At 41.6% G+C, this 27,506-nt stretch overlaps 2 protein-coding genes across 3 annotated transcripts in view; one reads left to right on the plus strand and one right to left on the minus strand.

Moving 5' to 3' along the window:
• Positions 1-27,506, minus strand: part of EFHC2 (EF-hand domain containing 2) — a 280,922-nt gene that overhangs the window by 206,161 nt on the left and 47,255 nt on the right. For both annotated transcript variants that reach the window (XM_064573946.1, XM_045876588.2), the window contains exon 3: positions 1,984-2,134. In XM_064573946.1, coding sequence (XP_064430016.1) covers positions 1,984-2,134 — 151 coding nt within the window. The remainder of the gene's footprint in view (positions 1-1,983; positions 2,135-27,506) is intronic.
• On the plus strand, positions 14,933-17,796 carry LOC123843170 (putative deoxyribonuclease TATDN2). Its single transcript, XM_045872370.2, is given in 3 exon segments — positions 14,933-15,033; positions 15,725-15,919; positions 15,921-17,796. Coding segments are annotated over 3 exon segments (2,172 nt in total).

Here is a 27,506-nt window from a genome sequence, read left to right on the forward strand (position 1 = left end):
AATATTCATGAGGCCTTAATTCGGCCACTCATTCATTGGTGACACCCATTCTGGCCCCATGTGTCCTTTCCCCAAGAAACAAACAAAACCCAGACTACTCAGCAAGCTTATTGGTGAGCTACAGCTGTGGCCAGGCCCACTTATCCCCTTGTCTTGCCAACAGAGTGTGTGCCAATAGCTCAAGGTCCCCTCTGTCTGTGGTCCTCCTTATTTGAACTCCACTCTGGTCTCCAAACCACACTATTGGCAGGAAAAGCTGACACAGCAAAGACAGACTGGACCATTGTCTACCCCAGGATTCAGGCAGAGTTGTCCTTCCACCCACTTGTACCTTGTCCTGTGTGTGTGAACTTACCCCGTTTCTTTGCCCTTGCTTCTCATTGTGTATTCTGAATTGTTTTAGTGCCTCATGTGATTGATGCATTTTCATTTGGTCCAGGAGGCTTTGTTCTGTGGCCTCTGGGAAAGCCTACAGGCACGCTTCTTGGAGGCCATCACAGCATTGAGATAATACCCCCCACAGTACTCTGGCTGCTGGGTAGAGAATAGGTTGTAGGAGGCGCAGAAATGGATGCAGAGAGACCTATCAGGCAGCTATTCTATTCTTCTAGTCAAGAAATGAAGGCAGCTTGGGTTAGTAGGGTAGCAAAGGGCATAGAGAGACATAGATTCAGGATATGTTTTGCTAGCAGAATGCAGAACAAGGATGGTGGGTGTGAACAATTAGGGAATGTCAAAGGAGTAGAGACTGTAGTGGAGAAGGCAATTTCAGGGCTTAAGGTGTTGAAGATGGCAATACTCCAGGAAAGACAGAGACAATAAATGTACGTAAGAATCATGGCTCCTGAGGGCTCGAAGTGGTCTTCAAAGGTCATCTACACCAACCACCAAACAAATACCTGACTCCCCTCACCATACCTCTACTAAGCTATCAGTGAAAAATAACCCCTGACCTGCCCCCAGGGCCATCTATCTATACCAAGGATGAAACAAATATGGGATACCCCTCTCCTCCCCTACACCCGACCCTGACCCCCATGCTCATCCCGAACCATCCACTACAACCTCTGGCAGCTCTCTGCTAGAAAATTATTCTTCTTACCAAGAAGAATTCTTCTGACCCCCTAGGTCCTATCCTTGAGGATACAGAAAATTAGGTCACCCTTCCTCCCCATGGCAGCCCTTCAGGTTCCTGAAGACATTTCCTAGGCACACCAGAGTCTTCCCTTTATGGACAAATATCCCTTTCACTCTTCTACCTTACACACGACAAATTTTCAGTCCTTTTAACCACTGTGGTTGCTGTCCCCTGAACATAACCAGATCTCAGCACTGTCCCAAGCGAAGAGCTCATAGCACAAACAGAAGAAATCAGTCATCTCCCCCGATCTCCACCCTACTTCTAATAATGCAATTTAGGATTAGCTCCTCTGGTGGCCACGGTGCAGAGTTAACTCTTGTCTGGTTAAAATGGACTATGGATAAAGGTGACTGGCATACAGGGGGTGAAGAAGCAATGACCCTCTGCTGAAGAACCATCAGAGTCTCTAGTGAACAGGTATGAGGAGGAGGAGAGGGAGGCTGAAGCAAACGGCAGCGAATTCAAGAAAGAAAAGAGTAGCAATCTGGAAGGGGCAGTGGACAACAGTCTCCTCTCTTCTCCTCAAAGTGTTATGAAAGCAGTAGTATGGTCATGGTAAAAAGACCAGAGACACAGGGGAGTCTGCTCATACTAGAGCAATGCCTGACAGAAAACGAATATGCCATACAAGAGTGAGTGAAATGGTCCATGGTGAGGTGTGGGGGGTAGAAAGTGGGTAAGTCACCATCAACGACACAAGCTACCAGCATGTTTATGTTCACTGTCACCAACAAGTTAGACATCTTGCAAGTACACGGCATCTTTTAAAAAGCTAGAGAAAGGCAGTATATAAAGGCAGGCATCGGAAGTAAGAGAAGCAGAACTCTGCTTTAAATAGATACCTTGAAGCATTCCACTATTTTTCAATACTGGTTCATTTACTTGAATTGTGTCATCTTCAAGGTAGAAGTAGATTTTATAGCGTCTGATTCTATAGTTTTCTTGACTTCTATCAGGCACTTCATCTTCTAAATAGGCATCAAAAGATAATACCTGTTGGAATCATAATTAGAAACTAAGAAATGAAAAAAATTCAGCAAACTCAGAATCAATACAGCTACTGTCTGCATACTTGTTAATGTAAAAACAAAAACTGAGATTTTTACAAAGACATTCTACACATCAGCTCTGAGAACAGACACACAATCTAAGTTACCATATATAAAGATTATATTTGCATCACCATCAGATTAGAATAAGGACATGATATTCAAGCCACAAACCCATCATTCAGTTCTACTATAAACTGAGCTAGTTTCTGGCTTTGGAATTTCACAATGGGATTCTAGATGTAGGTTATGGTAGGATCCCCCCTTAGCCATGGTTTTGCATCCTGCAGTTTCAGTTACCTGCAGTCAGTTGGGTCCAGAAGCAGATGATCCTCCTTTTGCCCTATGTCCAGGTCAATAGGAGCCTACCACTGGGGTGCCTGAGGGGCTCAGTCGATGAAGCATCTGCCTTCAGCTCAGGTCATGATCCCGGGGTCCTGGGATGGAGCCCTGCATCGGGCTCCCTGCTCAGCGGGGAGCCTACTTCTCCTTCTCCCTCTGCCCCTCCCCCCGCAAGCTCCTGCTCCCTCCCTTCCTCTCTCTCTCTCCCCCTTAAATAAATAAATAAAATCTTTAAAAAAATAGGAGGCTACCACTACATCACAATGCTTACATCATCCACCTCACTGCATTTCATCATGTAGGTGTGTTACCATCTCACATCATCACAAGAAGAATGAGTACAGTAGGAGAAGATATTTTGAGGAACAGACCACGTTCACATAGCTTATTATAGCATATTGTTATAATTGTTCTATTATTACTTATTGTTGTTAATCTCTTACCGTGCTAATTTTACCAATTAAACTTCATCATAGGTATGTATGCATAGGAAAAAAACAGTATATATAGGGTTCAGTATTACCTGTGGTTTCAGGCATCCACTGGGGGTTTTGGAACATATACCCCTTGGATGTGGGGGGCACTACTACATAGAGAAGATAATATTCTTTCTGAATATTCTTTCAATAGACAGATCTGAAATCCTTTCAGTGCACTGGAGAGCCCAACTTAAACTTCTTCAGGAACTTCAAAGAGCCTAGCTTCATGCCGACCAGTCTCATCTTACAGTGTGTATGTGCCGGGGGAAGGGGAGTGTTGGAGAGGGACTCAGGTGGCAGAGGTGGATTCTAAAATAATTACAGTAAAAATCAGGGGCATTCAGTTGGTTGAGTGTCCAACTCTTGATTTTGGCTCAGGTCATGATTTGAGGGTCCTGAGACTGAGCTCCATGTTGAGCCCCATGTCAGGCTCAGTGCTCAGTGGGGAGTCTGCTTCTCTCCCTCTCCCCCTCTTCCTGCTCATGCCCTCTCTCTCTCAAACAAATAAATCTTTTTTAAAAAATAAAATAAAGTAGTTACAGTAAAAATCAGAGATTATCAAAACGACCCTTGAAAATTCTTTAACCATTTTGGAAAACTGGGCCTCTCAGTAAGCATAGCGCAACCCATTTTTCTTCCATGTTGAAGCAGAAGACTACTGCCTCTTCAGTTGAAGACCAGATGAAATAGCTTCCTTAGGCTAAGATGCCATGTTGTAAGAATAATACGTATCTTTAACCATTGGAATCACTCTCAACATAGCAACCAGATTACACTTTCAAGCTTGCCCTGGGACACATGCTCCTTGAGAGCTCCATTTTAATATTCCCTCTGCTGTCATTTTTTTAATCAATTTTTATAATTAGAGTTGTAAAAGTTATTGGTGTATATGATGTTAATACTACGGTAATTCAACATGGATAATATGATCTATATGAGTCAGTCTGTTAAGTACAATTTACCCTCTTAGGGTGGTCAGTTACCCTAATTAGGAATATATGCTCCAGGAGTAGCAAATTTCTATCAGAAGCCCACACTTCAGAAGTGGCTGACAAAATGCCTCAGTAGTTTATCTTTGATCAACACAGGAAACATTGTTAATTACCATAAAGGATGTTAGAAATGAGTTGTAGTTAAATGACTGTATTCAAAATGAATGGATCAGTTACAAATATTGACGAGGCACTGTCTTTACTGAAACAAGTTCTAAGAATCTAGTGAACCCAGAGATCTCTTCCCTTTCAAAATGGCACCTTTGGCTTCATTCCAAAATGGCCCTACGTTTAGTTACTTTCTTGGAAAATTCATCTGGCCTGCCTCCAGTTAGGAGGTTAGCTAAACCCACTTTTAGAATGCTGTCATATTTGTGTTGAGTGAACATTTCCGGTAAAATGCTGTTGGATGGGTATAGGTTTCCTTCTGGGGTGATGAAAATGTCTTGGAACTGGTTAGAAGTGATGGTTACACAACACTGTGAATATACTAGATAGCACTAAACTGCATACTTTAAAATGGCTAATGGTTAATTTTATGTTATGTTGATTTTGCCTCAATTAAAAACAAAGATGTTAGAGCGCCTGGGTGGCTCAGTTGGTTGAGCATCCGACTCTTGATTTCGGCTAAGGTCATGATCTTGGGATCCTGAGATTGAGCCCTGTGTCAGGCTCTGTGCTCAGCAGGGAGTCTGCTTGAAGATTCTCTCCCCCTCTCCCCATGCCCCCCCCCCCTCGCATGTTCTCTCCTCTCTCTCAAGTACATAAATCTTTAAAAGAAAAAGATGTTGGACACTGAATTGTGTTGGACATATTAAAATGGTAACTTCTATGTTACACAAACTATATCTCAATTAAAAAAAAAGGAAAGGAGAAAAAAATACTGGAAGGCCTAAAAGGACAAGCGAGCTGGAGCTTCTCTGAGCTTTCAGTAAAGGGAGTGAGAGGGAGCAGAATATGTCACCCCAGAACGTGCCACTTTTGGCATGTGGGTTATTTCAACCTGAAGACAACTGGGGCCGAGCAGACTCCAGAAGAACTTTTTACCTCCCCCTTAACTGCTTCAAAGAATTTAGATAGGGACCCTGTGCCAGCAAACAAGCCATTACCAGAGAAAACTTTTTCTATCAGAAAGACTTATCTGCATGGCATGGCAAACATTTGTTCTTCTCATGTTGTCAATTGTCTTCCTCCTCTTTGAAGTCTCAGACCCCTATACCCTTTTCCTTAGTCCTGGATGGTAGACAAGCCTCAATTACCTGACTGCCTCTGAGTCTTCATATCTTTGTGGGGCTCCCATAGGTATGTAATTAAATGTTTTTCTCTTGTTAATCTGTCTTATGACAATTCAATTATTAGACCAGCCAAAGAACCTAGATTCTGCCCCTTAGAGTCAATCTGAAACTTTTTGTTTTTGCATTATAGTTGGATAGGAAAGCATGGAGAGAATATTCATCACTTTCACCTACACCTCTATGTATTGAATGCCATTGGTATAAATTTGTGAATGAGCAAACTGGTATAGATCAGTTGACAACACTGTCATTTACGTAATGATTAAACATTTAACAGGGGGCGCCTGGGTGGCTCAGTCGTTAAGCGTCTGCCTTCGGCTCAGGTCATGATCCCTGGGGTCCTGGGATCAAGCCCCGCATCGGGCTCCCTGCTCTGCGGGAGGCCTGCTTCTCCTTCTCCCACTCCCCCTGCTTGTGTTCCCTCTCTCGCTCTGTCAAATAAATAAATAAAATCTTTAAAAGAAAAAAAAAAACATTTAACAGTCAAATAATACATTAAAAAAGAATGAAGGAGGCTAAATAAAAAGGAAGGGAGAATAAAAGATATTATTTTAGGCTGGGCTTCAACAGAAGAGTGATAGACTGATATTTTATGTTCTGGTCCCCTGAGAACACAGGGCTGCCAGACTCCAGCATGAAAGTGAAGGACGGCAGAATTTGTCACCCCAAAATACACCTCTTTGGCATAAGAATTATTTTAGACTGGTTATTTAAAAAAAAACAAAAAACTGCAAACACAGGAGCAGCTTTGAAAACAAAGCTTCTGTAAGAGACATTTACATTTATGCGGGAAATCTCCATTTGTAAGGGTGTCTCCCTCTCTGTACCCAGAAGAAAAAGAAGACCCTAAATCTCTAGAAACTCCTATCAATGGAGAAGACAACAACTTAAATCTGCATAGCAGGGACGCCTGGGGGTTCAGTTGGTTGAGCATCCTAGACTCTTGAATTCGTCTCAGGTCATGATTTCATAGGTGATGAGACCAAGCCCCAGGCTGGGCTCTGCACTCAGTGGGGAGTCTGCTTGAGATCTTCTCCCTCTGCGCCCCCCCCCACATTGTGCTCTCTCGTTCTCTCTCTCAAATAAATAATTAAGTCTTTTTAAAAGCTGTATAACAACTTTACTCTTATTTACTGTCCCTTTTCTGGTAAACCTCCCATAACTGACTCCCCACCCCCCAGCACCTTTTGTTTTTATGGTATTTAAGGTGAGGGCTTGGGCCATTTGGGGGAATTACTCAGTTTTCCTGGGTCTCCCCCATGTGTATACTTTATTAAGCTTTTGCTTGTTTTTCTCCTGTTAATCTGTCTCTTTATTACAGGGGTGTCTGCTAAGAACCTAGAAGGTAGAGAGAATAGGACTTTTCCTCCCCTACAAAAGGTAGAGAGCAAGTCAGAGTGGTAGAGACTGAAAGACAGAAAAGGAAGAGAGGAAACTGTAAAATGTAGCAAAGTAGAATACCAGGGAAGAGGCACCAAACAGATTAAAAGTGATCTCACAAAGATAAAACACCTCATTGCAGAGGAATGTGAGGTACCAGAAACTCCAGAGAGAAGGATCTAAAATAAAAAACTGCTAGAAATAACAATTTATAGAAACATAATTATGATACAGGGTTTCATCATAATTTTTGTGATGTCAAGCAGAGATTGGATAAATAAGGTCCTAGAGGATGTAATTGGCTGTAATTTTCTTGAAAATGGAATGTAGGGGCGCCTGGGTGGCTCAGCTGATTAAGCGTCTGCCTTTGGCTTAAGTCATGATCCCAGGCTTCTGGGATCGAGCCCCACATCGGGCTCCCTGCTCAGCAGGAAGTCTGCTTCTCCCTCTCCCCACTTGTGCTCTCTCTCGCTCGCCCTGCTCTCTCTCTCTCAAATAAATAAATAAAATCTTTAAAAAAAAAAAGAAAATGGAATGTAAATATCATTTGGCAGGGCATGTGATCGTCAGTTCCCCACAGGCTTCTGCAAGCCCTACTGTATTATACAGGGTTACCTGCCTGAGCCCCCAAGGCAATTTGAATTTTTGATGCTAGCCTAGAGGATATAAAATCTGAAATCAATTTGTTTTAAATAATAGATACATGGCATTTCTTCATTATAAAGGAAACATTTTAAATGTTAAGATTTGGGAGACGAACCATGAGAGACGATGGACTCTGAGAAACAAACTGAGGGTTCTAGAGGGGAGGGGGGTGGGGGGATGGGTCAGCCTGGTGATGGGTATTAAAGAGGGCACGTTCTGCACGGAGCACTGGGTGTTATATGCAAACAATGAATCATGGAACACTTCATCTAAAACTAATGATGTAATGTATGGGGATTAACGTAACGTAATAAAATTTAAAAAAAAAACAGATTTCAGAAATCAGGATCTTCTTACAATTGAAGGCAAAAGGAGCTCAAAGCAGCCAGAGTGAGCTTCAGCGAGGTGGGCACCTGGTTGTAACTTGATGTAAGGTGTGAATTTCGCCTGGTGGGAAAAGAGTTAATCCTATTTTCATGTCAATTGAGCTATTCACTTTGCATTTCATATCCCAAATAGCTGGATTTTAACATCGATTTGGATTCTAATTTCCACTTAAATTGTTTTCAGAATGATTATTGTCTGATGCCGCACTGACACACAAAATAATTGTGTGTAGAAGATTGTCCGTCACAGGCTATGCAATGCAATCCTGAGGCAAAAGCCGAAGCCGAATCTCTCTGAATAAATCAGGGAATTTTTAAAGATGGTGAGGTTGGTGTGACCAATGCATGAGTCATAAAGTCTGTATTACTCAGAAACTCAACATCTAAGTGTCAAAAATTTACAGCTGAATTTCGAGAGAAACTGTCAGGAAAGAGATGAAACACCAGTAATGTTCAATAAGGCTCAACAGTCTATAAAGAGACCAGCATCACTAGTCTAAGTTGAAAATGCTTAGGTTCTATTTGATGAAAAAGGCTCAGACAAATCGTGGGGTCCTAAAAAAGAAGGTGTGTAACAGTATGGATAAACGCATAGCTGTTACAGGTTGGTAGACAATACAAATTCTGTACATTTAATGTGGTGCTGTTTATTCTACCCGAAAAAGCTGTGATTAAGCCAGTGATTTCTTTTATGATTATAGAGTCTTAGAATTAAGAAAATAAACCATAAGAGATTTGGTATTGCATATAAAGGATGGCTCCCTTATACATGACAATGAGATATTTATAGAAATTTATCATATGTGAAGGGAAACAGAATATGACACCCCCCCAAAATGCTTCTTTGGCCTAAGATTTACCTTAAACGGATTCTTTTTAAGAAACAGCCCTCAAATAAATAAAATTTTAAAAAAGAAAGAAAAAAAGAAAAAGAAACAGACCTGTTCTGAAATCCAAGTAAAAGTGACCCATTTGTAAGAGACATTTACATGTATAAGGGAAATCTCCATTTGTAAGGGTGCCTCCCTCTCTGCACCCGGAAAAGGAGGAGGAGCAAACACCTCTAGAAACTCTTTTAACAGTTGAGAAGGAAGGGACTTAAGTCTGCATAACAACCCTACCCTTGTTTACTGTGCTTTGCTTGATTATCCCCCACCCCACAACTTGCGCCCCATCCACAACATCCTCTTTCTCATCTTTAGCTGGAAATGATATTTAAGGTGGTGGCTTGGGCCATTTGTGGGAGTTACTCAGTTTTCCTGCGTCTCTCCCATGTACACAGGAAGTATACAGGTTACGAAACTACTTTTTGTTTTTATCTTGTTATTCTGTGTTATATTATAGGGGCATCTTAGCTCCAGCACCTAGCAGGGTAAAGGGAAAATGATTTTTCCTCCCCTACATAGGCTAATTTACGAAAAATTCTAATAAATTGAACATAAAGAAATTATGTAAGTTCTAGTCATGAATCACAAATACAACTAGAAATGTATTATGTAACTATAAACAAAAATTCTCACTAAAATTATTGTGCTAAAGGTAAATTTTAAAATACAAAAAATAAGTATAGAATTTAATAAAATTTAAAGATGTACAAACCTGTAAAATTTAGGTGAATCCATCATCTTGGGTGAATTACTGGGTTTAGATTATTACATAAAAGAATTTAGAGTTAAAGAGAGCTTACTCAGTTCAATGTTCTAACTCAACTATTCTCAGCCTTGGCTCTGCATGATGAAATAAGAAAAAAAGGAAAAAGAAAGAAAGAGATAGAGAAAGAAAGAAAAGGAAAGAAAGAAAGAAAAAAAAAGAAAGAAAGAAAGAAAGAGAAAGAAAGAAAAGAAAGAAAGAAAGAAAAAAGAAAGAAAGAAAGAAAGAAAGAAAGAAAGAAAGAAAGAAAGAAAGAAAGAAAGAAAGAAAGAAAAGAAAGAGAAAGAAAAAACAAACGAACCAGACCCAAGCCTAAGTAAATTAAATCAGAATCTTGGGGGCAGGTAATGATGATGAGAACAAAGGCCAAAGAAATGTAGATAAAATTAAATCTCCTCACAACTTGCAGCCTACTGCAAAATACTTGAGACGGGCAGAGTGTGACATTCCTCCAGGAACTCACAACTGCCTTAACATTAATGCTTTGCTTATATTTCACGTATGAGTGAAACCGTATGATAATTGTCTGCACTGAACATAATAAAAAACTAAAAAATAAAAGTTAAAATAAAAAAACAAAAACATTAATGCTTTGCTACAGGCCAAAAGCAACCTTAGCTTGACAATAGCCAGACCTCCAGGATCTTGTTAAGTCTTCCCTAACATAAGAAAATCCTTTCGCAAATAGCCTTTATCTCTGCATCCTCCCAACTTAAAAGTAGATCATCAATTGCTCCCCACAATCCCAGGACAGCTTTTACTGCCCACAGGTCCTGTCCCTGTGCTTTAATAAAAATACCTTTTTTCCACCAAAAATGACCCTTCTATCCCAGCCCACATCACATCAGGTGAGAGGGGCATTTGTAATTTTTTTTTTTTAAGATTTTTATTTATCTGACAGAGAGAGACACAGCGAGAGAGGGAACACAAGCAGGGGGAGTGGGGGAGGGAGAAGCAGGCTCCCCGCTGAGCAGGGAGCCCGATGCGGGGCTCGATCCCAGGACCCTGGCATCATGACCTGAGTCAAAGGCAGACGCTTAACCGACTGAGCCACCCAGGCGCCCACATTTGTATTTTTTTTAAAAGCAACCCAGGTAATTCTGAAATGTAGTCAAGAGTTTTGACTCCGTGAGCAATGAATTAAGCAAAACTTTTTGGAACTGTAAAAATTTGTCATAAGGAAAACAAGTAGAAAGCAAAAAGGAGGGGCGCCTAGGTGGCTCAGTCATTAAGCATCCATCTCTGGCTCAGGTCATGATCCCAGGGTTCTGGGATCGAGCCCCACATCGGGCTCCCTGCTCAGTGGGAAGCCTGCTTCTCCCTCTCCCACTCCCCCTGCTTGTGTTCCCTCTCTCGCTGTATCTCTCTCTGTCAAATAAATAAAATAAAATCTTTAAAAAAAAAAAGAAAGCAAAAAGAGCAAGAGCATAAATAGAAGAATTTGAAAGAAAAAAACTGCAATAAATAGATTCAAGAGTTTCTTTAATAAATAAAATAGATAAAATTCTAGCAAAGATAACCAAGAAAGTAGGGTGCCTGGGTGGCTCAGTTGGTTAAGCGTCTGCCTTCAGCTCAGGTCATGATCCCAGGGTCCTGGGATCGAGTCCCACATCGGGCTCCCTGCTCAGCGGGGAGTCTGCTTCTCCCTCTACCCTCCCCCCTGCTCGTGATCTCTCTCTTTCTCTCTCTCTCTAGTAAATAAATTTTTAAAACTTCAAAAAAAAGATAATCAAGAAAGTATAAAGTCTGAAATGAAATATGGCATAACATAAAAATAAATTATAAGATATAAATCATCTTAATATATCATGCAAGCTTTTATGAAGATAATTTTTAAAACCCCAATAAGTGATTTTTTAAGAACCGTGAATTATCAAAACACAAGGAACGAACTATAACCAAGTAAGAAGTGGAAAAAACTACCAAAGAACTGTCCCAACAAAAATCTCCAACCAGGATGATTTACTAATGGATTCTTTCAAACTTTCAAGGAAAAGAAAATTACCCGATTATATAACTCCCCCAGATACCAAAACAGATGGAAAGCCACGAAGTGAATTCCAATGCCCGATAGACATACCATTAAAAAGTCAACTATGGAGCAGTAGTCCTCACCTCGGCTGCACGTGAGAATCACCCATAGAGCTCTTTAAACTCCTGTTGCTTGGGCCATATCCACACCCACACACACACACACGTACGCACACACAGTGGAATCAGAGTCTTTCCGAGCAGGCCCAAGCATTACTGATTTTTAAACCTCCCCAGGTGATAGAAGTGTGCAAGCCTGCTCCAGACAATTTCACTACTTATGACTTAAAATACAAGCAAACAGAATTCAATAGCCCTACAACAGTTATAAGCCACCTGCACCAAGTACAGCATTTTCCTACCCCATACATTTTAAAATACAAGAGTGGGGTGGCTGGGTGATAGACCTTGGGGAGGGTATGTGCTATGGTGAGCACTGTGAATTGTGTAAGACTGATGAATCACAGACCTGTACCTCTGAAACAAGTAATACATTATATGTTAAGAAAAAAAAAAAAGAAGAAGATAGCAGGAGGGGAAGAATGAAGGGGGGGAATCAGAGGGGGAGACGAAACATGCGAGACTATGGACTCTGAGAAACAAACTGAGGGTTCTAGAGGGGACGGGGGTGGGGGGATGGGTTAGCCCGGTGATGGGTATTAAGGCGGGCACGTACTGCATGGAGCACTGGGTGTTATACGAAAACAATGGATCGTGGATCACTACATCAAAAACTAATGGTGTAATGTATGGTAATTAACATAATAATAATAAAAAAAAATAAAATACAAGAGTGATTCCTTAACAAGACTGAAAAGCACCTGTTCTGAAACAACAGCCCAAATATCCAGCATTACAGTTAGGTAAACTGTGCATCCACTACAATCAGGAATGGAACAAAAATGCCCCTACTGACAAATGGTATTATTCAATACCATTTTGAGGAGTTCTGGACAATGTCAGAAGGTATGAAATAAAAATATTAACAAGAAAGAGACAAAAGTATTATATGCTGATAAAATAATGGCATAAGCAAAGGCTGAGTAACTAAGAATAAATAAAAGACTTCAGCATAACCACAGATAAATCAAAAATATTCTTAGGGGCACCTGGGTGGCACAGTTGGTTAAGCATCCGACTCTTGATCTCACCTCAGGTCTTGATCTCAGGGTAGTGAGTTCAAGGCCCACCTCAGGCTTCATGCTGCATGTGGAGTCTACTTAAATTTAAAAAAAAAAAAAAAGTAATAAAAATATTCTCATGTAGGGACGCCTGGGTGGCTCAGTTGGTTAAGCAACTGCCTTCGGCTCAGGTCATGATCCTGGAGTCCCGGGATCGAGTCCCGCATCGGGATCCCTGCTTGGCAGGGAGTCTGCTTCTCCCTCTGACCCTCCCCCCCTTATGTTCTCTCTCTCTCAAATAAATAAATATTTTAAAAAATATATTCTCATGTACTAGCAATAACCAGCTGAAAATATGGTGGGATGGGAAAGTATGTTCACAATAGAATAAAAAATTACAAAACACTTAAAAATAGCTTTAATGAAAACTCTGTGACCCAGATAAAAGCCTAAAAACACTTACTTAAAAATACAGATGAACTTGACAAATAGGTGGAATATATTCTAGATAAGCAGACTAAAATAACATATTTTAAATTCATTGCTGTTTTAGAAAAATTTGAAAAAAATAATTCTAGGTCCACCTGATGAAATAAACAAGTCTGCTTATTAAAGAAAATTATAAAAATTAAGGGTAACGGAGGGGACCTAACTCTCCCAGATTTTATACCTTACTATAATTTAATGCTTCAATTATTAAAATAGTACAACACCACAGTAACAAGAAACACAATAATATGTGAAAAAGAAAAATGGTCTGGAAATAGACTCTATTACATACAGAATTTTTTTTAAAAAAATATTTTATTCATTTATTTGAGAGAGCGAGCATGAGAGAGCACAAGCAGGGGGAGTGGGACAGGGAGAGGGAGAGGGAGAAGCAGACTCCCGGATGAGCAGGGAGCCCAGTGCGGGACTCCATCCCAGGACCCTGGGATCATGACCTGAGCTGAAGGCAGACACTTAACCGACTAAACCACCCAGGTGCCCCACATACAGGAATTTAACACATGAAAAAGGAACCACATATCAATAAGTGGAAAAAGTGCTAACTTAGAATAGCATCAAGTATATCCCAACCTAAAATACATTATAACCCCAAATACATGCCAGATGGATTATCAGCTTAAATATAACGAATCACCCCCTGTACCTACCTCCAAAATATGTGTGTGTGTGTGTATGTGTGTGTCAAAGCCTTGAAAGGAAGGATAACCATTCTAGATTTAGGAAAAAAGAAAATTATGAAAGAAAAAAAATTAAGATAAGTATAAAAACAAGTTATAACCTCAATAGAATAAAATATAAGTAAAAAATAAACATACTGGGCGCCTGGGTGGCTCAGTTGGTTAAGCGACTACCTTCGGCTCAGGTCATGATCCTGGAGTCCCGGGATCGAGTCCCGCATCGGGCTCCCTGCTCAGCGGGGAGCCTGCTTCTCCCTCTGACCCTCTCCCCTCTCATGTGCTCTCTCTCTCTCTCTCTCACTCTCTCAAATAAATGAATAAATAAAATAAAATAAATATACTAAAAAAAATTTTAACATGACAGTTTATTTTATAAAAATATATTTAACTAACTTTTAAAAGACCCTAAAAAAGGATGAAAAGGGGACTTAAAATTCACCAGAGGGTTGATAAAGAAAAGAAATGTTTGCTCTAAGAAATTATCAGATGATGGGCGCCTGGGTGGCTCAGTTGTTAAGCATCTGCCTTCGGCTCAGGTCATGATCCCAGGGTCCTGGAATCGAGTCCCACATCGGGTTCCCTGCTCGGCGGGGTCCTGCTTCTCCCTCTCCCACTCCCTCTGCTTGTGTTCCCTCTCTCACTGTGTCTCTCTGTCAAATAAATAAATAAAATCTTCAAAAAAAAAATTATCAGATGAGAGCGAATTAAAATGAGGCATGGGTTTTGTTTCTCCTACAAAATGGGCCTGGTGGGATTATTCATCATGGATGGGATTTTAAACTACTACAGTTCTTCTAGGGCAATGTGGTGCTATGAGGAGCCATTTTTAAATTCCTATACTTCTTCTCAGGAACTCCATTTCTGGGCATGTAGCCCAAAGAAACAAACCAAAATATGGAGAAACATATGTGCAGAGATGTTCTTTGCAGCATTTTTTTTTTTTTTTCAAATAGGAAAAAAAAAACTCGAGTGAGGGAGCCTAAAAACTTAACAGAAAGGGAAGGGTTTGGTGAATTATGGCACATCTATGTACTCTGAGGAATATTATGAAGGCACTAGTATGATGTTTTCAAAAACTATACAGCAGTTAAGAAAAATACTTAGGATACGCAGAAATGTTCAGCAAAAAAAAAAACCCACAGAACTGAAAATGGTAATATACTATAATTATAACTATGTTTTTTAAAGCATGTATATTTAAACTATGTTTTAAAAACCATGTTTTTCTAAAAGAATGGGGGGAAAAAGGGAACAAACAGCAAACGATGGTGACATCTCCTACGGAAGCGTGGCTGGGCCACAGATGGGGGTGGGCCTCCGGGCCACGGAGGCAAGGTGGAAGAGGCAACGGAGGGTAGGGGGGATGGGGGGCAGGGGCCAACTTACCGGAGGTGGGGGCGGGGAGACAGCCCCTTGTTGGGGGGGGTGAGTATTTCCGGTGGCCAAAACTAGTGGGGGTAGGGGGGTGCGAGCCTCCCCTTTCGCTCCAGTGCTGCGTTGGACCCTAGCTACCCCTTTGGCAGCCTGGACCGCTAGGCTCCGGGTGCCCTGTGTGTGGTCCCTGAAGCACCTTGGAGTCTTTTCAAGGGCTTTGGCATCCTGCAAGGGCCTTGTATTCCAAACGAAATGGAAGCGTCCTATAGTCCCGGAAGTGCTTTGATACCCCCGGAAATAGCTCTGGGCAAAAGAGAAAGTGCTTAGAAATCTTGGAAGCACGTTGCGGCTTGGACGCCAGACGGAGCTTTCCGGAAATCTTGGATCCTTGCGATTTTTCCAAAGCTCTTTGGAGTCCCACGCTCTGTTGCAGGACTTTGCCATCTCTACAACACTGGGAACCATCATGGGCAGCTGAAAGAGTGGGGACAAGGTCGCTAAGCTGCCAGAGCGGCGCGAAGTCCCGCACGAGCGGCGCGAAGTCCCGCACGAGCGGCACTCAGGTAGGGTCCCCCGGTAAATTCGGACACCTCTGGGAGACCACGATGTGCCCCCTCTAGCTGGCCATCTCATAACTCTGTATTACATTCAGGAGAGGCCAGTATCCCCCACCACCTGAGAACACAGAAAAAGGACCCGTGGCCTTCAGGCTGAGGGTTTTCCGGGGTGCAGCCTGCCAGGGGAAATTCCTCCCACCGCCCCCCCAACCACCCCATTCCTCAGGACCAGGTGTGGGTGGAGCCTCTAAAGACTGCGTGATTCAGGGAAGCACTCGGGGCTCCTTTCGTCGGTGGAATCCCCTCCGCACCAACTCGTCTGCGCCCCGTTAGCCCCTCCCTAGAGGAAATGGCTTCTTTTGAGGATGCCTACCGCTTTAGGAGCAATTCCAAACAGAGTTCCCGTAACTCCCCAAACTCTGAATTTGCAGCCCAAGCTGAGGGCCAAAATAATGAGACTGAGGAAGCAAACAAGGTCAAGAGAAAGAGCGCTACAGTGCACGACCAAAGCTCTCCATCCATTTACGGCAATGGTATCCAGGGCATCCTGAGAAAACTGATGCCAGAAGGAGAGGAAGCCGCTAGTGCAAAACCCAGCACAAGAGAGTGTCCCAGCCCTGGACAAAGACCCGCCACGGTGGTCACCTTCTCTGCTCCTCAGAAAAAGCAACTGCCCGCCCCCGAGGTTAGAGTAGAGAAGGAAAAGATAGCGATAGAGCTCAACAATTTTGGTAACGGGAGAGGGATTATCGATCCGCAGGAGAAACCCTGTAAGAGCGACCAAAAGGTGGTCATTTTTGAAAAAGGCTCTCCAGCCCTAGAATTTCTAGACAAACTTAACTCTCATTCAGAAATCCAAAAGCATCAAGAAAAGGAGGTCATGGCTGAGCGCCCCTTTTCAGGAAGTCACCCATCTGGTGTGGAAGAGATACCTGCAGTCAGATTCCCTCAGGAGAATCCAGTCTCCCTGGGTTTCTCAAGCTTTTTAAAGCCTTCACCCTTCACCACTGACCTTGTCCTGGACCAGCCTCATTTGTACAGGGGTCCCTGGCAAAGCTACCCCAGCTACTGGAGCAACAGTCCCCAGCCTCCCTACTATCCCTCCTTGGGCGGCAGCAGCCACAGCAGCCACAGCTTCTTCAGCGAGTATCCCTCCGGCTCAGAAATGGGCTTCCAAAACTGGCCCAGAGACTGGAAGCCCTTAGAGGAAGGTCAGTCCCAGAATTTTCATTCCTATCGTTTCCCCAAAAGTTTAGAAGCAGAGGAGCAAACCCTCCAAGATGAGACACCATCATATCCTTTTGGAGGACATGCGTCTAATTTCTGGGCCCGGGGCCACTGGAGTCAAGGTCTAGATCAGGGTTTCATTGACACCCATTGCCACTTGGACATTCTCTACTCCAAGCTGTCTTTCAAAGGGACTTTTAGCAAGTTAACAGAAATGTTTAACTACTCCTTCCCTAAGGAATTTCAGGGCTGCATCTCTGATTTCTGTGATCCTCGCACGCTAAGGGATGGCCTCTGGGAGGAGCTGCTGAAAGATGATCTGGTTTGGGGGGCCTTTGGCTGTCACCCCCATTTTGCACGTTACTACAATGACACTCAAGAAAGAAAGCTTCTGCACGCCTTACGGCACCCCAAGGCCATAGCATTTGGAGAAATGGGCTTAGATTACTCTTACAAGTGCACCACGCCTGTCCCACAGCAGCACAGAGTATTCGAGAGACAGCTGCAGCTGGCCGTGTCTCTGAAGAAGCCCTTGGTGATCCACTGCCGAGAAGCTGACGAAGATCTGCTGGGCATCCTGAAAAGAAGGGTGCCCCCTGACTACAAGATCCACAGGCACTGCTTCACGGGCAGCTACCCAGTCATCGAGCCCCTCTTGAAGTATTTTCCCAACATGTCTGTGGGGTTCACAGCAGTCCTGACCTACTCTTCCGCCTGGGAGACCCGGGATGCTCTGAGAATGATCCCACTGGACAGAATCGTCGTGGAAACCGATGCGCCCTACTTCCTGCCTCGTGGGGTTCCCAAAAGCGTTTGCCAGTATGCCCACCCGGGCCTGGCCCTGCATACGGTTCGAGAGATTGCCAGAATCAAGGGTCAGCCGCTCTCCTACACCTTGGCCGTCTTGCGTGAGAACACGAGTTACCTCTACAACCTTTAAGCAAAGAGGGCATCATCAGGAGTCTTCCAGAAAAGGGAGACCAGGAGCCTGACAACACAGACTTGGTTTGAATTCTGCCTGTGTCCCAAGGTCAAGGACATGTTCAGCAAGTCCACCGGGACAGAAAGAGACCATGACAGGACATTTTCCTCAAAATCTCTTCGTAAGACTTCTGCTTCTGGCTGGTAGGGTGGGGTGCAAAAGAGTGGGAGGAGGGTAGGGGGAACTCCCCTCAACATTATCAAGGTTTTTCCTCCTAGCCAAATTGTGCCAGGGTAGGCAGCAAAGAAGGAAGGGTTCCATAGGGTCAATGAGTTGGCTAATCCAAATCCCTGTTCTCTGCTGCCTGGGTTTTTGAGCAGTTGGTGCATAAAAGTCACCCTCCTATTTGCCTTTAAAGAAACAAACAAACAGAAAGGAATGTTGAATTTTAAAAGTGAGCTAGGTAATTTGTTCTGTTGATTCCCAAAATGTATTTGTTATTACAGGAATTCTATAACCCGTATGGTTTGTTGTTAAGTTCATAATTCAGTGGCTGTACAACTTGCAGTTTCTTATTTCTAAAGATAAACCAACACTTAGCATTTCATCTCAAAGGAAATTGATTTAGGTAAAAATTAGTCTGTTAATAGCCAGAATGGGCCAAGCAGGGGGCGCTCTCCATGGAGGAGCTTAGAGTGATGGGAGTCAGATTAGTTGAGTCTCAGAACAGCACTGAAATGAGTTTCAAATCTGAGCTGAACTCCCGACGCTTGTATAATTTCAAACCTCTCACATAACCAGTGTATTAATAGCAACTATTATTCAGATTGCTCGGACTCTTAACAAGGCCCAACTGTATACCACTTTGAAAAACTGTTCTCCTGAAGGACAGAAACGGAGAAGAGCTTCAGCTGCCCACTGGGCAAACAACCGTCCTCCCCGCGAGATTAAAAGGAACCCACATTTTAAGGAAAATATTTGAGTTCCAAAATTTAACTTTGCAAGCCAAAGCACACACCTAAATCCAGGAGTCTCTTGATGAAAATAGGCCCAGCATACTGCAGACTTCTCTAGTTTCCTATGGGCCCATTTATCTGGATCCAGAAAAATCAGCTGGCTCCTCACCATCTGGTTCTCAGCTCAGAAGTCTCCTCTAAGAGAAGCCTTCCCTGACTACCACGGACACAGTGCTCACCTCACCTGGGGAGAAAAAACTGCTTGGCTTCCTGTTTTGATATAATCCTAGCACTCAGCACTGTCTGCAACTGTGTATTTACCTGTGTGTTCATTGATTATCTTCCCCACTAGGTTTATAAGCTTGTCAGTCCTGTTCACACCCCCATGAACATATACCTTGTACAATAGTTAGAATAACCCCCGTGGCGGTGCAGGCACTCAGCAAAGATTTCTTGAGTTAACCTATGAGCGAACAACGGACTTCACTGACCCCTGCGAGTTAATGACAATATTTAGGTAGGGGGTCAGATATGAAGGAGAGAAGAGAGAAACCATCATATTTCTACCACCTTTCTCTAACTTAAAAGGCAGCCATGTTCTGCTGTTTAGAGGTCCTCCATTAAAGAGAAAGAAAGAATAAGGTCAAGCCCTACCAGGAACTTGACAGTTCAGCTTTCCTAGAAATAACACTGAGTAGGTCATAGATTTTTCCCCTTTGCTGGGAATCCATTTTGGAGAAGGAGGAAGTGTCAGTGTAAGAAAGCTGTAAGTGCTTCACTTTGCTTTAGTAGGACCAAAAGAAGTTGATGCAATGGGAAAGGTGCAAGTTGATTATATTTTTTTCATGACCGGAAACCTTCAAAAATGAAGCTGATGTTTTAAGAAGGTTTTTTCTTTTAATGTACACTGTAAATAGACTTTGCTCGAAGTGTGTCCCTCAACCCACAGGAGCCCTGACCTTTTTATAAAGGATTGCAGGAAAGAAGGTTCTGTGGACACACATGATGGGGAAACAGTGAGTTCCACAAAGTCCTACAGATTTTTTGGGGGGGGGGAATCTCACATGTCCTTTGATATGCTAATGTGAGCCACAAATCCCCAACTTTCTCGAAGTTACTTCATTGGATTAATTCAACAAGCTCAAGTTCTTTGGGAACACCAGCTTGGAAAACGACCTCAAGTCACACTTCCACTGTCGGCAGTCCCTGTATCACATTGTGGACATGCCCCTACTTCTCACATCATCTTTCATTTACCTCTCGCTACATAAGATTCACAGAGAACAAAACGTCATTTATCTGGTCCTAGCAAACTGACGTTACCAAGCGGGCATTTTAAAAATGGGTGTGAGTGAAAAATTGCATTTATAAGTACACATTCCACAAGATAAAAAGAATGTATGTATATAGTAATTAATTTTCCTCTCCAAAAAGAAATGGAGAAAAGATTTTTCTTACCTGTTCATCTCTCTCTACATTTTTATGGCAAATGCATAGACTATACTCTGCAGTGTTTCTAACACGCAGGAGAGAGCCTTGCCATAATTCAGCTTTATTTCACTGGGAATGAGAGTGAGCAATGTAGTATTCTGAGTGTAGTATATCCAGAGCAACCTAAATAAAAAATTTGAATTTTCCTTTACTTATTTCATGAATATAGTATAAAGAGCACTTCATCTATTCCTGTTACTAGTAAAAACAATCAAAACCTTGTGATCGAGATGTGCAAAATTTAGGGCACTCTGTAAATAGCGTTCTAGTGATAGATAGTCCATTGAATCTCAAAGAATGATTAGAATTCATATGTTTGCATGGCACTTCAAAATTGGTGTGTCTGCTAGAGGCTTCAGAGAGCCATGAAGGCAACCGGTGATCTAGAAATTCAATTTGCCGTTAGTGGTCCCCGGGCCATTGGTCAGCCCAGAGTCACAAGGCCTCTCGGGACCATTACCAGGCTCCCTGAACCTTGGCACTCCTTTGACTGCATGTCAATATTTTACTTCTCTTAAATTTTAGAAAGGCAGCCCTTTCCACCTTTTAAAGCTCCAAAAGAATGAACTCCCTACTCAGGGAAAGATTTTGTTGTTTTAGTTGGTCTTTATTCATATTCAAAATTAGTACCTGCTTGTTACAGGATTTTTGAGACCACTCAAGAGCACAAAGTGGATAAAAAGTAGTCCATAATATTTTGGAATAAAAAATCTGAATCATCCTTTACTTATTTCATGAATATAGTAAAGAGCACTTCATCTATTCCCATTACTAGCAAAAACAAAACCTTATGATCGAGATGTGCAAAATTTAGGGCACTCTGTAGTCACTTTAACAACTGGAGTGGCTCCCTGGGTGTGTTCTTGATATTTCCATAGTTATTGCCAATCGCAGTATTGTAGTCCTTGAATCAGGTTTTGCTAATATTTACTAGAATATTCACTTCGTAATTAGCATAAGCTAGACATTTTACGTCCTCTGAATTTGTGATTTAAATACATTATTTTGTGTATCTTGGTTTGCTGTCCTGAGCAAACAAACTAGAAGTTTGCTAATTCTGTTGTCTGTTTTAAAGATTCAACTCTTAGACTTTTTATTCAAATCTATTTTGTTTACGGTTTTATAAAATCCTGCGCCCTTCCCCCCCCCCTTCAGTTCTTGGATAGTCTGTTTTATTGTGCTTTTTTTTTTCCTAATGCCTTACATTAAATGCTTATTTTTGGTTTGGGGGGAAAGAACAAGGTATCTGATACCATAAATTTGCCTCTGATTATAACTCTGTTCTATCTATAGGATTTTTTATTTTCATTAAGTTTACTTTTCCACTGTAAAAATTAATAATGTATTACCAATATATGAACAGAGAGGAACAGAAAGTACAGTTTTTTTTTTTTTCCTACTGCCTAGAGCCCACTATTTTGTTAATGTCTTTCCCTTAAGGTAATTTTGATTATATAGCTATGTCAAATTATATATACTCTTAAAAAATGCATATGGTTTCATGCCCATACTTACTGAAGATTTACACACTACAACATCCCACCACCAATCAATATACAGTGTTTATGTTCTGGTGTATTTTTATTTTATGGTTGTTTTTTTTTTTAAACATAGCTAGAAACACAAAGCATGTATGTTTTTTAAGCAAAGCTAAAGACCATGTGCAGGTCCTAGGGAAAGACGATATAAAGATAAGCTTTTTTTGTTTTGTTTTTCTTTTGATTGAGAGAGATTTTCACTGTATTATTTTTTTAAGAATTTTCAGTTGAAGTATTAATTCGAAAAATTAGTATCTACTGCAACTTATCTAAGTAGAGAAAAGTAATATGTATTTCCTTTTTATCTCCCTATATTGTATTTGGGGCTCATTTCATCGTTGTTCAATATTATTTTATCTTTCAATAAACATTTAAAAGTGTTTCCATGTTTTGAAGTTTATATTTTATAGTCATAAGGTTGTTTCTATTGCTCATCACTAATCCTTTTATTTCAGTACTTCCCCATGGTTGAACTGTTTAATTTGCTTTATAATTGGCTAGAGTGCATCTTCAAGCAACTTCCTCAAGAAAAGTATGCAGATGGCGTATTTATGAGAAATCACATTATCTGAATACATCTTTCCACTGCTTTCACTAATGAATAACACCTCGGCTGAGTCTAGTATTTCTGGGTCACAAACATTTTCTCCTAAAGGTTACAGACATTGCTTCATTGTCTTCTGGCATTTAATGTTGCAGAGAATTCTGATGCCAACTACTTCTTTGGGGGTTAAACTACTTTTTCCGATCAGGATGTTTGGTAATTGCTTTATCCCTGAAATTAACAGAAAAAACCCAAACTAGATCAAATTATTGGTCTCTCTTTTGTTATGTTCCCTGGTACTTGAGAAGCATTCAGTCTTCAGATCTGTGTCTTTTTAAAGTCAAGAAGGTGGGATTTGTTTTTATTATTTTCTTATAATATGCTTAATTGCTTTGGCTGCTTTTAATCTAGCTTCTAATTCTTTAGGAACAACTCTCTGTATATGAGAGTTCCATCCTTTGTCCAGCCTTTCATGATCCATCTTGGTGCTCTTAGAGCTGACCTTCTGCTTCACCATTTGGGGAGAATTTCTCAGGTTTGCCTTTGCCATCATTCATCTCTTTTCTCCAACTTCCACTTTTTTCCTTACTAATATAACGCATTTTTGAGTTCCCTCACGTTTCTTCCTTCTTCAGCAAGCTCCCTTTGCCTTTCTGCCCAGAGTCTCATTCAGCAATATTTTAAATTTATTCTCTCGCTGTATTTTCTCCCTCCAGCTTTCACCCCCCCCCCAAGTTTTGCTTTCAGTGTTTCCTTCATTCTGTTACTTCCGTGCACTCAACAGAAAGCACAGAGCAAATTGTTATCTAAAGTATTCATTTTTCCTATAGAAAATATTTTTCTTCCTCTGCCTCTTAAATACTCTGCTCTCCCATTTTCGTCGCAGGCTTTTTGGAAACCCCATGTTGGCTTTCTTTGTTCATTCTTGAACAAAGAGCCATCTATCCAGGCTGGTGTTTTCCCCAAAATAGGGTGGGTAGGTTCCCCCTTTCCCTTCCTTCACCAGCCATTCTGAGGTTTTTTGATGCCTCCTCCCAGTGGGAGGCTGGTTGATAGAAATTCATATACAGCAGGTTAAGAGAAGTAGGGAGGGATGTGGTGGCTGTGGCTAGTTCCCTATGGGAAAAACTTTGCAATTTTCCATATAAACATTTTATAAATTGACCTGACCTCTATCTACTCCAGGAACAGAGTTTATGTAGCCAGTCTTTCCTGCACAGGGCCTGTGGCAACAGAGCGATACCCTAATGCAGGGCCTGCTTTTCTTTCAGAGCAACTATTCCTGGGCCTCCTCGTGACACTCCTAAGCCATCAATGGCTGTGTAAGTAAGCCAAGTGCAAACCCCTACAGGTGGTCCTAACCGCCCCCCCCCAACTCGATTCTTGTCACTTTTTTTTTAGGAAGTGAAACTGCACGTTGTTGGCTTTAGTACATTTCCTCAATATGATCCCATCTGCACTATACCTAGTAGAAATTCATCTAAGTTTTCAGCATATTTCAGCATAAAGATGGACCTACACACACACACCCCCGCCCGTCTCCAACACTAATAGTTTCTTCGTATTTTAAAATGGTGCAGTCATTTTAATTGGGATTGTGAAGGTGAAGAGGTTGATCTAAATATCAATGCTCAAGTTAGAATCTCACTCCAAATTCTCAATTTTTTCCTCTCACTTTTTTTTGATAAATTTATGTTCCTATGGATACTATGTTTAAATAGGCATATCTTATTTTAAGAAAATTCAACTTATACAAATCTGAATCTCATTTAGCTTGTTGAACATAGGAGAGGGTCAATAAAGGTAAGTTGAATAAATGACAAAAAATAGAAAATAGAGAGATGACTTCCAAAGAATTTTTATTACAAAAATATTATCATCATAATATAATATCTACTTAAAATCTGTACTCAAATTTTTCATGACTAAATCTAGGGTTTAAGATGAAACACACCTATATGGACAGCATAAGCATCCATCAAATTTATTTTTACTTGTCTGCTGCTTCTTAAGACCTGATTTTATGATGCATAAAAGGGAAAAAAGATGTGGCTAGAATATTAGAACATTCTTCTTGTAGCTTTATCACTAATTAACCATATAACTGGAACAAACCACTGAAACTCCTTTGTTTGCTGGTTAACCTTTCAGCAAAAAATTAGAAAATCAACACTTGCTAACCACAGGACAGTGCAACACTATTTAAAGGACTAAGAAAATTATGTATATATAACAGAGCTTTGGAGAGAAAATGAATGTATAAAAATACTGAATAATATATAAATCAGTGTAGGATGCAAAGCTGGAAGCTTAAAAACACTGTCAAAACCACCTCTAAAATAGTCTTTTCACATCCTTATGGAATCTATTGAGCAAGGCAATTAAAAAACACTTGGTATTACTAAGAGAAAAGGTTCAGACCCACTGCTTAAAATCAGGCTTCCTGGGAAAATAATTAGAACTAGAAGGGATCACCTCATCCAAAAGAAATCATGTTATGAATCATGGAGTTTCGTAAACTGAATAGAGAAAACTGAATATTGAAATATTCATTTAAAAGACAGAAAAGAAAAACAGTATCTACAATATATAAAAGATAAAGGGAAAATATATTTGGTAAAAAAAATACATGTATGACATTTACCAAATATATATATTCCCCCCCCCCGAGGGAATAATATGAGAACTGAGGCAAACACACTCCCCCTCATGCCACCATTTTGAGATACATATTTTAAAGGCTGGATTCCACCTGAAAGAGTCAGAAGAAAGATGCTTAGGTAAGATGACTTGTGTATTCTCTTCCAATCAAAATAATCCATTCTGTAATTCTAGGAATTACCCAATAAACTGGACTCCCCAGTACACTGGATTGCCCTACTGGTTCCAAAGTTTGTTATTTACTTCCCACAAGTGCACCAACAGCTGAGACCACAAAATGGATACTCAGTACAGAAAGGCTCCTTTATCAAAAGGAAAGTAATACAGACCAAGCCAGTGACAGAGCACTTGCCAAATTCAAAGCAGTGTGTGGAGGGTACATCACTCAAGACAATCTCTCTGGCTGTAAGGATTGAGCAGTCAAGTAAGGGAGATTAGACTATATGCAAATAACGCCAAAACAGGGTATGGTATCTCCAAATAATTATAATGCATTGGATATAAAGCTAAAAGCCATTAGGAGAGATTCAATAATATTTTTAAAAATCCATTTGGTGGGGCGCCTGGGTGGCTCAGTTGGTTAGGCGACTGCCTTCGGCTCAGGTCATGATCCTGAAGTCCCGGGATCGAGTCCCACATCGGGCTCCCTGCTCAGCAGGGGGGTCTGCTTCTCCCTCTGATCTTCTTCCCTCTCGTGCTCTCGGTCTCTCATTCTCTCTCTCTCAAATAAATTAAAAAAAAAAAAATCTTTAAAAAAAAAAAAAGTCCTGCCATGTGTCAGGCACTGTGCTAGACTCTGAGATTCAACGATAAATGAAAATCGGCAACATTGGTCAAGTAGTTAAAATGGGTCAGACAATGTGTTATATGCTTTTACGCTCTTATCTCATTTACTCCTCACAACACATCTACAAAATAGGTGCTATTGTAATCACTGTTTTACAGAAATCAAGGTTTAGGACACTAAGTAATTTACCAAAGGACTCAAAAATTAGAGAATGGGACAGCTGGGATTAGAACTCAAACTGCCAGGGTGCCTGGGTGGCTCAGTGGTTAAGCGTCTGCCTTCAGCTCAGGTCATGATCTCCGGATCCTGGGATCAAACCCCGCATCGGCTCCCTGCTTAGTGTGGCGGCGGCGGGAGGGGGGGGGGGGTCTGCTTCTCCCTCTCCCTCTGCCTCTCCCCACCACTCGTCAAATGAATAAATAAAATCTTTAAAAAAAAATAAAAAGAACTCAAACTGCCTAGCTTCAGAGACCACAAACTATTCTCTCCCAAACTGCCGCAAAATACCCACCACACTCCAGCTCCATGGAGGACACAGAGAAGCATAATAAGGGCTATTGTAACAGGAGCTTCAAAGTTCTCCAGTAGGAGGAGGACGTGCTAAACCACCCGAGAGCATCAAGAAGAAGGCATCACAGTACAGGTGACATCCGAAATGGGTCTTCAAGGTTGAGACATGGAGGGAGAACTGCACATATGGACAAGTGAGTAAGGGCATTCTCTGAAGAGGGAACAGCATGTGCAAATTTACAGGAGCATATTAGTGCTCCCGGACGTGCGGTCCTGCAAGTCATTCTGTGTGGCTGAAAGCTGAATGGGAAAGGGAGGGCAGAGGAGGTGAGATTAGCAAAACACAAGAGCCAAAAGGCAGGTGGTCCCTGGGTCACGCACAGTTAGGTCAAAGGACTATAGACATTTTGGAAAGTTAACTCTCTAGCAGCGGGGGCAGTTGAGAGGATCAGACTGAAGGCAGGGATGCCACTGAAGAGGCTACTCTCTAGGTGAGAGACATGAACTAGGATAGCGGTGAGAGCCTTGGAAAAGAGGCTGATGGAATAAGGATTTCAGAGGGAGACAAGAGAAAACTTAGGTCAATGGTGACAGAGGGAGCACAATGGTGATTCTCTTATTTGCTTAAACATAAACAAAAATATATAACATCGTGAGTTAACATTTAGATGTAACTCAGATAATAAGCCAAATGCGCACCACTATCAGCCATGGTGGTATATTCAAAGAAAAGACTGGGCAACCACTAGCAACTGAAAAGTCTGTCTCATCTTAGAACTCTGAAGAAACTCTAAAGGTGATCCAATTTATGCTCTACATCTACACTTCCCCCAAAATGCCTTTCCTCTTCTTTTTCAATTCTCAAAAGTCTCCCACTTCCTCACCATTAGCTCTATGATCTCTCTCCCTCTCTCCACCCCCCACTCCAGGCTTCTTCCTTTCTTACATCCCCAAAAGCCCGAGAATCTAACTGAAAAACTCAGAAGAATCCTCAGAGGATGAAGGAGGGGGAAAATAGGAATGAGCGAAGACAAAGTTTTGTTCAGCACGCAGGGCATGGGGAAAAAAGAGAAACCTGGGAGCGCACATTAAGAATATTATCCTGGGGACGCCTGGGTGGCTCAGTCGTTAAGCGTCTGCCTTCGGCTCAGGTCATGATCCCAGGGTCCTGGGATCGAGCCCCGCATCGGGCTCCTTGCGCTGCGTGAAGCCTGCTTCTCCCTCTCACACTCCCCCTGCTT

The sequence above is a fragment of the Mirounga angustirostris genome, unplaced genomic scaffold, assembly GCF_029215605.1.
Source record: "Mirounga angustirostris isolate CCGP_5_RB_7025 unplaced genomic scaffold, mMirAng1.0.hap1 SCAF_11, whole genome shotgun sequence".
NCBI classification, from domain to species: Eukaryota; Metazoa; Chordata; class Mammalia; order Carnivora; family Phocidae; genus Mirounga; species Mirounga angustirostris.